The 12,115-nt window shown below is 38.5% G+C and overlaps 1 protein-coding gene across 1 annotated transcript in view; it reads right to left on the minus strand.

Moving 5' to 3' along the window:
• Positions 1-12,115, minus strand: part of LOC101857257 (ankyrin repeat domain-containing protein 27) — a 30,751-nt gene continuing 18,636 nt past the window's right edge. Inside the window, exons 17-26 of the mRNA XM_005100731.3 lie at positions 11,807-11,899; positions 10,835-10,943; positions 9,241-9,395; positions 7,594-7,806; positions 6,458-6,601; positions 5,184-5,378; positions 3,893-4,012; positions 3,222-3,380; positions 2,556-2,658; positions 1-909 (exon numbers count right to left, since the gene is read on the minus strand). Of these exons, the coding sequence (XP_005100788.1) occupies positions 185-909; positions 2,556-2,658; positions 3,222-3,380; positions 3,893-4,012; positions 5,184-5,378; positions 6,458-6,601; positions 7,594-7,806; positions 9,241-9,395; positions 10,835-10,943; positions 11,807-11,899 (2,016 nt within the window). The 3' untranslated portion in view covers positions 1-184. The remainder of the gene's footprint in view (positions 910-2,555; positions 2,659-3,221; positions 3,381-3,892; positions 4,013-5,183; positions 5,379-6,457; positions 6,602-7,593; positions 7,807-9,240; positions 9,396-10,834; positions 10,944-11,806; positions 11,900-12,115) is intronic.

The following is a 12,115-nucleotide window of genomic DNA, read 5'->3' on the forward strand; positions in this document are numbered from 1 at the left end:
TCATTATTATTATCAATAAGAATTCCAAATTAAAAGAAAAACCTGTCCACAAAATTTTGAGTTTTGTGTGCCAGCTGCGGTTCTCCTTCAAAAGTTAAAGTCACCCCAAAAAAAAAAAAGTCAAAAAGAGGGTGGAGGGGTAGAAAAACAAGGTAACTTTTTGGGAAAGGTTTAGTACAATTCTTCAACTCCCAGACAACTGAGCAGTGGCCATGGCGCTGGCCAGAGACGGGAGATCTCCTTCTGCCTGCGGTGGGGAAACCTCCACCTCTGACGGGTCCGACAGACATATGTCTGACATTTGTTCTTCTGTTCCCTTTGGTTCTTGATTCGGGTTCGGCGCTTCTGCGATGCCCTGTTCACTCCCTGAGTCAGAGGACAGAAAATCCTCTTCAAAACGAGACAAGTGCAAGTTGTCTCCTAGAGGAGTCAGTTGCTCATCGTACATACTCCCCTCAAAGCTTGAATAAAATCCAGAAGGGGTCGTAGCATTTTCAGGAAGAACCCTGAATCCTGTTGGGGTTTGAGGATTTATAGACCCATCCCCACCTTCAACTCTCAAAAGTGAATCATCTTGTGTCTCACATTTCTCTAGCGAATCATTCAAAATTCTGCTACTGAGTTGTGAATCCATACTTCTGGATTGTGATAAAGAATAAATGTAGAGAGGATCTGCTTTGTCAAGAGACTGAACTTTGCGTAATGTGCCCCTGTTGAAGGACTTGATGGAATAAGCTTGTGCGATATCCTTCAGGTGGGGAGAGCTCTTGTCTTTGGTTTCAGCACGTCTTAGGCTCGACGTGCGATCAAACCTGCGTACAGATTCGTTGAGAGCTTTCAAGGTGCGCAAGTCACTTTCCTCAAATGCAGCAAACAACTCTTTGATGGTGATTTGACAAACTCTGTTCTCTAGATTGGGGAAGAAAGGAATGAAAGAAAAATTAGCTTGAGAACAAAGGAATAATCACATGGTTTATAATACAGTGGAACTCAGATTCAACGAACTTGGATTCAATGAAAGAAAGGAGATAGAAGTCACGTTTAAAAAAATCTTTAAAATAAACAAAAGAACTTGGATTTAACAAACACATAAATGAGTGAATCCAGATTCAACGAAGTCGTTTGAAGGGCTAGTCTAGTATAGATGTAAATCTATATATATATGTATATATAATGAACTGCGAGCTGGTGTGTGAAAACAGACGTCGCCATATACTTGGCCCTGTGATGCAGCTTGTTATTCATTGATGACTTTTTGTTTTGTTTTAGTAAGTGTTTTACGGCACTTGCAACACAATAAGGTCATATGAGTGCCAAAGATTAGAGGCGTTACAAGGGAGTAACAAACACAAAAAAGAAAGAGGGGAGAAAAAGAGGATAGATGTTTGATAGGAAAGAAGAAGCAAATCACACTAGAGCATCATTGCCGACGACTTCGTTATATCCCAGTTTCACTGCAGTGGCTCATGGGCAGTCAACAGGAACAAAACCACAATCTTAAGTTGGTATCCATGACATACTAGTAAAAAGGAAAAAGAGTCATGTTTTTTTAGTAGAGGTTTTAACGGCGTTCGCAACTGCATAAGGTCATATGAGCGCCAGATGATTAGAGGTGTTACAAGAGAGTAACAAACACAAAAAAGAAGGAGGGGAGATAAGGACGATAGATGTTTGATTGGAAACAAGAAACAGACCACATCAGAGCACCAGCCAACCACCCACTGTGTAATGTGAGTAATCACTTTCCAATCCATATCTTCATGTTAAAACAACCACACACACACACACACACACACACACAAATACATACACACACAAAGGAGAACATAATTTATATGTCATACAGCCCAATGCAGCACTATACGGTCGGTCTTAGATCACACCTCCCCAGCCTGCACCCACCCACCCAAACATGATTAGACTGCAGGAAGTTCTAGTGCCTTATACTATATACACTACCGGTATAGGTAATGTGCGACGATGCATCTTGATACCAGAAGTGTGTTTTTTGTTTTAGTAGAGGTTTCACGGTGCTCGCAACTGCATAAGGTCATATGAGCGCCAGAAGATTAGGGGTGTTACAAGAGAGTAACAAACATAAAAAAGAAGAAGGGGAGATAAGGGCGATAGATGTTTGATAGGAAAGAAGAAGCAGACCACACCAGAGTACCCACCAACCACCCACTCCAGAAGTGTGCATATCGAGCTGTGAGGGGGCTGGTTTGGTGGCATCATGTGATCTGATTCTCTCTCTCTATGATGATGGGTTTGTTGTTTTTCATTGTGTGCGAGGGTGATTTTTGAGACAAGGAGAGGAAAAAATGTTAAGGTTTTTTTTATTTTAATTTTTCGAGACAAGCTGTTCGACAAATTTGGGTGTTTGAGAAAAATGAAAAAAAACCAAAAACCCAGTGGTTCAGTCGGGGAATGGTATATTATTGTACGAGTTATCCATGATTTCAAGATTTGGGAGTTCGTGTTTTCCGTGCCCGACAGTATTCAATGAATTACATATAAGTAAAAAGACTGTAAGGTCAATGACTCCGAAAGCTTACCATTTCTATCTTGCGTAATAACTGGTCTCTGCCTCTGAGCTTTTGCCTCAGCTTCATTGAGTTTGAACGTAGTAGCCATCAGGAGAGCTTGCATAGCTGGATCCTGAAAAAGAACTCAAATTATTGTTTTGTATAAACAAGAAGCTTTGGTTGGCATACGTCCAGGCTCCTGTTATATATCATGATTTTGGGGAAGCAATTTCCTTTTGGATGCAGTATCAACAGAGCCTTAAAGACAGGTTTTTCACCAAAATACGAAAATCAAAAACATCAAGTTGTTTCAAGCGCAAAAGTTGATAAGTTTTTAGCCCACTCATTAACAACTTTTTCAAATTATGATGCACAAGCTAGGCTCTTACCCATAGCAATATAAATGAGGATTATTAATATTATTATTATTATCTGTCCCCATGGTTTTATGCACCCCGCATAATTTAGCAAATTTGATAATTTTTTTGCATAATTTCTGATTATTTTCCTTTATCATTCTTTGCTAAAATTAACAGAATCGCATAATTTCACGTTTTTGGGTTCACTTTGCATAATTTCAGAATTTTTCTTGCATAAAACGACGGGGACAGTATTATCAATGAGAAGAAATATGTCTTTCCAGTGGCACGCTTCACTACACCGTACCTCCATTAACCTTTGAAGCCCTATACCCACCTGTGTGAGGTGTACCGGCAGTTGCTCGTGTTTGTTGGAGATCCTCGGTTCCGCTCCCGCTTCCAGAAGCAGTTTCACAACCTCCAACTGATTTCGCTTGACAGCTTCATGGACAGCAGAGTTCCCTCTCCCATTGGTCACGTTCAAGCGAGCTTTGTTCTGCCAGACAAGAAGGAAAAGGAGCATTATGAGCACATTCTACAAAAGAGTGACAGAAACAACATAAAGTGATAAGAACAGTTAGCCAGATACCAACGACATTTAATTTGTGTTCAAAGTAGGCTACACAAAAGAAGTACGTACCAGAAACTAAATTTAAAATATAAACAACTTACAACATCGTAACGAGGAAAAACTGAACTTTTACAAGGTGTACAGCATTTAGTGTTTTATAGCGAAAGAGCAAAGAAACAGTGATCTCAATCACCCCGCTTTCACCGAAATCACATGCTTGGAAGGTCGCCAGGCTGTGTTTACGCTACCTAAAAGAAGTCGTAAAGAGAGACTAATAGAGACACATGCTGTGACAGTGTGATGAGTCTTAGTATTATTGAAATAAAGAAATTCTTGAATTTATAATAACGTTCTTTTCTACAACACCAAAAACCAAAAAAAAAAAAAAAATGTTAGTCTATCATATTACATCAACTGAAGAGATCAGATCGACCAACCTGAATAAGCATCTTGACACCATTAATGAACCCATTGCTGGAAGCAATCAGAAGAGGCGTGTCTCCATTCATATCCTGAGCATCCAACTTTGCACCACCCCGCAACAGCATGTCAGTGATCTATAAAGGGAGAGAACGTCAATAAGACAGCATGTCAGTGATCTATAAAGGGAGAGAACGTCAATGAGACAGCATGTCAGTGATCTATAACAGGAGAGAGCGTCAATGAGACAGCATGTCAATGATCTACAACGGGAGAGAACGTCAATGAGACAGCATGTCAGTGATCTATAACGGGAGAGAACGTCAATGAGACAGCATGTCAGTGATCTATAACGAGAGAGAACGTCAATGAGACAGCATGTCAGTGATCTATAACGAGAGAGAACGTCAATGAGACAGCATGTCAGTGATCTATGAAGAGAGAGAACGTCAATGAGACAGCATATCAGTGATCTATAACGGGAGAGAACGTCAATGAGACAGCATGTCAGTAATCTATAACGGGAGAGAACGTCAATGAGATTATATTTATCATTGTAGATTCTGCTTGTAAACAGTCTTATCATAATTGGAAAGAACCGTCTAACATGTTCACAAAGACTGAACAAAATTTGGTACCATCCCCTCCAACTTTTACAAGACCACCTTTACATTCTTCCACCCCTAGATACAGAACATGATCTACATCCATTTGAATCAAAATCACCAGCACCCTCACTTCTTTTATCACTGTTACTACTGTACACATAGTCCTGAATCAAGCCACTCTTCATCATTACACAAGCTTATTGAATGCCGAGCAATTGAGACATAGCCCTCTTCCCTGACAGAAAGCTCATTTCCTCACTTCATGCTGAAACAAATCCAATTTTTCAAAGAAAAACAACACAAGTCCTATTTAATAGACCCAGTTATTTGCAATGGTCAATTCCGAACCTGAAATATGAAGTTTTGGGCAGACAGACTGACTACTTTTAACATATGACACTATTTTTTTTCAAGAGAGTTGTCTGTTAACAATTGACCATGAATTTAACGCAGTTAGGTTTTCATGTATTCCTGATAAACCGGTAATTCCGTCAAACAGGGTTAATCAACTGATACAATAGATTTTTTTGAAGTTTTTGAAGCACCATATCGATGAACAGAATCTTTCAGGTCTGGAGGGAAAAATTATGAAATTAAAAGCGTCAAGTCAGTATAACATCCCTAAGACCTCACCATGTCTACATGGCATTGGACAGAAGGATCGATAACAACAACAACAACAACAACTCTAAGACCTCACCAAACTGTTTTTCATGCAGCAGGACAGGTGCAGAGGGGTAAGGCTTTTATGGTTGTGAGCACTGAGATCAGCTCTGAGAGCTATGAGCAGAGCCACTATATCACTGTGGCTATGGAGAACTGCCATGTGAATGGGGCTGTAACCTGTTGATGTCTTTGCATTCACACTTAGCTTGTCTTTCGAGCGCTGTGTGACCTGAAGTAAAGTCCATAAAAATATCAAATACCCAAATACTTTCGTCTCATTAAGAGGTACAACAGGCACGGAAAAGGGACGTATTTCACAATTTGAAGTAAAAACTGCTAAAAAAGAACAGCCAACACATCTTAGTGAAGAAAAGACCCGCTTTCAAAGAGGCTGGCCAGAAGGTTTTTTTCAGAGAAGACAAGCTACAAAGAAAATCTCTTTCTGATGCTTGGGAGTGGTTGAGTGGAGAGATGTAGATTTGGAGCAAGTCAGCTAACAAACAATGACGACTACTGTTTGCATGCAAACAAAAAATGAGCGAAGCTGCACAATCCAGAGTATCCTTTAACCCTATCTGTACGCCCTGGGGTAATTTTGTACCCTCAGGGTTGTATTCTTCACATTTTAGAATATTTCTAGTACGAAGATCTCTTTGAAACTTTCAAATTTCTCAAAAAATCATTTTGACAGATTGCTATGCAAAGCCTACGGATCGGATTAACCAGTAAATTTCCTCTTTAGAAAGTGGTGGCACAGGAGATCCCCATATAGTATGGATACAATATTAAAACACGACGTACAGATAGGGTTAAAATCTGCCTAAGAAGCTCAGCTACACCATAAAAAACAAGCCAGTACCGGAGGAGATAAAAACTTAAAAGTGTCTCTTACTACACTATCTCTGACAGCTGCAAAACTGAAGCTTTTTAATTTCACACAGCATTGCTAAAGTTATTGTAATTCTATTGATTCAGTACAACAATCTTCATCCCATCTGATGACATGGGGAACTCTGTGCCACCACTTAACCCTATCCGTACGTCCTGTTTTACTATCGTATCCATACGACGTGGGGAACTCTGTGCCACCACTTTCCAAAGAGGAAATTACTTGTTAATCTGATCCATACGCTTTGCATAGAAGCCTGTAAAAACGATTTATTTTAGAAACATAGAAAGTTTCAAAGAGACCTTCATACTACAAGTCTTAAAAAATGTGAAGAATACAACCCCAGGGGTACAAAATGACCCCAGGGCGTACGGATAGGGTTAATAAATCAACAATATTGTTTTACAAGAGCTTCCTACCTTTACTATCCCCCGACATTTTCCACACTGGCACAATGGGTGACACATGTCAGAGATCGACGACGACCCTGGGAGAACAACGTCAGTCTCGTCATCATCATCAGGATCTGCTACCTTTGATTGAACACCCAGATAAAATTTCACCTGCAAATGAAAAACATGTATATCCATGTCACATGCCATACCAAACTAATTTTTTTATTTTTTATTTTTGCCTTAACTTCTTTTGTCCATATATTAAAAAACATTTCCATGTGAATTTTACTGAAAAACATTGATTAAAGGCACAACATCTGTCATTTTTCAGTTTTCAAGGACTCTTTAGCTATTGGAGTTACTATACTTAACTTTCGGCACCATTCTCTCACTAATTTTACCACTGAAACCAGGTCACCTCACTTCCTTCAATTGCAAATGTTTTGAATTCTATTTAAGAGAAATGGATATTTATTTCATCGGAAACAAGGCAAATAAATCAGATTTCAGATGATACCAAAAACTCCACATGCCCAAAAATCTACCAACGTCTGATTCGAGACACATATTTAAAACACGTCAGCGGTTGGCAGAAGTGTTCAATACATCTGTATTTCGAATAAACTGTGATAACAAAAAAATCAGAGAGATACTAAAGAAAATGTGCACACATGTGCACACACATGCATGCCAAACACACGCACACACACACCTACTTGCTTATCACACGCGCACTCTTACACATCGTTACAAAATGAACACATACAATATGATACAAATACATAATAGAATAATATACACAATGCAATTCACAAAATACACAAATGGATACATAGTCATTTACAAAAAATTTCAGCAAACATGAATCTACTGATATAAAAATGATGTAATTAATTGTGTCTTTAAAGATATTTAAAATTTAGACTCAGATGTCTTCTAAGCTTGGGTTATCATGTTTTGCTTGAGGACACATCCAAGGGAACATTGATCAAATACTAAAAGTATCAACGATATATATGTTTGACATTACTGTGAGCCATCCACGGGAGCCTCTAGACTTATGAATAAACAAAAATGCACTTTTACTTTTACTTCATTTTTCCAATTCAGCCGCCATTTGAGTTCTAGCCCTTCAGCCTGAAAAAATTCCCACAACTTACCAGCTGAATATCTCCTTCAATGATGGCTTTAAACAGCTTCTCTTTTTTCCTCCTTTTCTCCGACTCATTAGCCGCTTCCAGAGACGCAGTTTCAACTCGGAATATGGATGCACTGTTCTCTGGCTCATAAATGTTGAGACTACTTTGGTGGTGTGAAAAGGTCGAAGTCGACGAGGAAGAGGAAGACCTAGATCTTGTCTTTGGACTGACGTACTAAAAAATAGAGAAGTATTCCAAGGCTCAAAGTGAAATTACTGACCTGGGTCTCAAGGTAAACAAAACTACATATAAATAGACCTAAAAATGCTATATATAAATAAGTTTTTATAGTTTTAGTAGAGGTTTTACGGCGCTCGAAACTGCTTAAGGTCATATGAGCACCAGAAGATTAGAGGTGTTAAAAGAGAGTAACAAACATAAAAAAGAAGGAGGAGAGATAAGGACAATAGATGTTTGATAGGAAAGAAGGAGTAAACCACGCCATACAAAGGACAAACAATATAAACCACTAAAGAAGGAGGGGGGGGGGGACGGGGACAGAGAAATGCCAGAGAAATGTGTACTGATATTTCATCATACTTTGAGACAAAAGGTGTGGATCTTTCTGTGGATTGTGTTTCCCATCTAAAGAAGTACACTTTTCAGGTATTAGCTCCTTCTTTGCTACAGAAAATGAGGAATCAAAATAAGGACAAAGAAAGGGCGTGAGGTAGATTTCAGAAACGGGCCCAAGAATGAGTAGCAGGCCCGTTGTCGAGGAACATACTGTGCCACAATTTTCAGTGGGTTCTGCCTGTGGCACTTTATAGGGATCCACAGTCTCAGATCTTGCTGTTTCTATGGCAAGAGGAATTTGCCAACACCAATATCCTGCAATTTGATGCAATTTGCATCTGAAAACGCACAGTTGAACCTGCTAACGGCCACCTGTATAAGACAATCACCTGTACAAAAGACCACTTCCTTTTTCCTCCTTTGTTCATTACTTACATTATAATGAAATCGTGTATAATGGCCACCTGTCTAAGATGGATTACCTCAAATAGATGCTGTTGGTTGGGCTGAGAGAGGCTCTTAATTAATTCTCCTCTATAAAACATCAAATTCCATTCATGATCCCCCCCCCCCCCGCGCCTAATATGCAATGTTTTGCTAATGTCGGATAACAAAGTCAAATAAGAAAAGAACAGGGAGTCTCAGTGTAGGTATTGTCAAATGAGAGGCTACACACAACTCCACGTAGTAGAAAGCAATCATAGGTGGAGGGAACAAAGAGAGACAGTCACATTCTTCCAAATAAAGTACACTGCTTTTGACGTAAAAGCAGGAGACATTACAATTTGATATCAGCCAGCATCGATTTATGCAAGAAAAATTCTCAAATTATGCAAACTGAGCTCAAAAATGTGAAATTATGCAATTCTGTTAATTTTAACAAAGAATAATAAAGGAAAATAATCAGAAATTATGCAAAAAAATGATCAAATTTTGCTAAAATTATGCTGGGTGCATAAAACCACAGGGACAGTGATATGTACTAAATCTGGGTATTGAACATTGGCTATCTTGAGACCAGGTAGAGAAAGATGAAGAAGAATAAGAGAAAACTGAAACACTTTTTTATAATAAAAATAAGCAAAAATGTACCATGGGTCGAATAGGTTGCAGATCCTGACCATCAGCTGCCATCTGTAGCCATCTTTGAACTTTGACATTTTGTGCTAAGGACACTGGAGTTTGCCTTTTCCTGTTGCATAAAGTCGCATCCGCACCGTTTTCCAGTAAAGCTTTAACAATGGATTCTGAAAACGAAAGCTATAACTATGTTTCAAACCATCATAAGTTTACGTCCCATGGCTTTTTTTAAAAACACCCAGTTTACGCCAAATTGGGACACAACACTGGAAATTAATTTTTTATCTCACCACACAGTAGTAACATTTTTTAAAAGTGTCAAATCAAGGTGGAAAACAACTCTTGGCATTGCTAATACATGTTCATGGTATTGATAAAGCAGGAAAACTGTTACTATAGGGGATCCGATATGATAGAAAAATAAAACTATGCGTAGTAAGTCTGTCAAAATGATATATATTTCGTGTGATCTCTTCTCTATTGATATTGAGAAGACATGATCCAATCAGTGAGGAGGAAAAAGCTTTTCCACTAGAAACACTTGAAACATTGTGTGCTTTTAGATTTCCTAGACTTTTGCCTTCCTCCATTTGAGCGAACAACGATCCTTATTTCAATCAACTTGATCATTTCTTGAGACACTTTCAAAGCACAATGCATCTGATTACAGGAAACACATTTTAAAGTATTACAAACCGACTCACAATACATTAAATGCATTAGCCTTGAATTATTCATATTTATTTAACCACAGATGAAAATAAATTCATGCTAGCAAATCAAGCCAAATGTCACTTAGGTTTACAATTCTGAAGGTTTTAAAATTTGTGCCACTTCACTTGTAAAAAGTGTGGGTTCTTTTCTTGTTAAAGTTAATGTAGGCCTATGTGCCACAAACAAATATGTTAATATGACACACATATTGCTCAGTATAAGATTCTGCTATATCTCACTTTTCATAGCGTGTGGCAGAGCCTTACTGTAAGCAGTTGATATAGCACAAATAATTAGTCACAGGAAATCATCAACACTTGAAAAATTGATGCTCTATAACAAATGTTGCGAGTTAGAAATTCAAGAGGCAAGTTATACTTAAGAGAGGATGAATGAATATCATGTTTCCTGGAACTTACATCTCTATCAGGCTTCCAGAGTAACTTTCTGAGACAAATAACAAAATAAGAGTTTACTGGTTCATCACTTTTAACTCTTTATCTCCGGCAAGCCGCTCCCAGCGGCTCGCGGTCCGAACCACGGTGCCGGTGAACCGCTGATGGCTCGGGCACATTCCTTTACGTCGACTTCGACATCACATTATTTTTCGGCGATAGCCGGAAACAGGTCTCTTTTATACCAGAAGTTCATTCATTAGATGAAAAACTATCAAAATAGTTTTGCTAGTTTCCATTTAATGACCCATTTATTGATGTTTTTGTCATTTTTAGATTAAGTACCAAAAAAGGGCCACGGCGTCATGGGTCTACCCCCCTCGGAGATAAAGAGTTAATATTATAAAAGTGTACATAGCGGAGATAAAGAGTTAATATTATAGAAGTGTACATACCCGAGATAAAGAGTTAATATTATAGAAGTGCAGGCTACATACCATATCCCCACTTGGCGGCCAGATGAAGGGGAGTGTCTCCAAACTCATTTGCTGTATTGATTTGCATTTTTCTCAAAGAGGCATCATAAAAAACAAGAGCTTTCACACACTGAGGACAAATAGATTTATAATTTTAAAGACTCAATTTAAACAGTAATTTTTCAGATTTAAACAGCACTGATTGACAAGTTTTATTTTTCAACATTGAACTCTCCACACCATTACACATAAAACAAAGTACCCATCGAAAACCCCAGACAGAACAAATCATCAAATGGAAATAATTTTTTGTAAATCAAAGCATACAGCCTAGACATGGTGATCTCATTGAATCTGCTTCGTGAGACATTATGATAGAATTTTCTCTTAAGTTAAAATATATTACTTAGGAGAAAATTGTTCACAGATTTCTCCCTATTAATATATTACTTCTTAAAAACAACAATTAGAACAGATGCAGCTATTACAGAATGGCATCATGCAGAAGAGTCAACGCTCAGATGCTACTGGATCTCTAACAACATATAGGCCTACATTACTTAATATTTACTACTGTTGGTTTTGGAGAAATTACGTTTTGTTTCACTGTAATGAAAAACCTAGTCCTACAGCAAAAATGATTGTCTGAGTTAATTACTGCATTAAAATGGGCTGTCTGAATCAATGGATCAAAAAGTAGTCTAATTTTGCCATTCAGATTATACAAAAACTCTATGTTTATGACATCAATGAAAATTTAAATATGACCTTTACCTTTGACCTTCATCAATGCTTTTCACCTCTAGCAGGGTATAGGCCACATACAAGCTCCTTCCATTTATCTCTATCCTGGGCCATCCTTCCTAGCTCGGTCTGAGTGAGCTTCATCTCTCTCCTGTCCCTTTCCACACATCTCTTCCATGTCTCCCGTAGCCTACCCCTGCCTCACCTTTGACCTTACGAGAACAAAATTCTAGAATAGCAGCTACTTACATCCTCATGTCCATTAGCACAGCACAGGTGTAGCGGACTGTTCCCTTCGTTGTCCCGAGCCATGACGTCAGCGCCAAAGTGAAGCAACAGCAGCTACACAGGACAAGAAAGTGAAGGTCAGAGGCAGCTAAAACTTACAGGCAACAAATACAGCATAAATCAACAAGTCAGAGGTCAGTTTAGTTTTAGTAAGGGTTTTACGGCACTTGCAAGACAATAAGGTCATATAAGTGCCGAAGATTAGAGGAGTTACAAGAGAGTAACAAACACAAAAAAGAAGGAGGGGAGATGTAGAAGATAGATTTTTTT

The sequence above is a fragment of the Aplysia californica genome, unplaced genomic scaffold (assembly GCF_000002075.1).
Source record: "Aplysia californica isolate F4 #8 unplaced genomic scaffold, AplCal3.0 scaffold00258, whole genome shotgun sequence".
NCBI lineage: Eukaryota > Metazoa > Mollusca > Gastropoda > Aplysiida > Aplysiidae > Aplysia > Aplysia californica.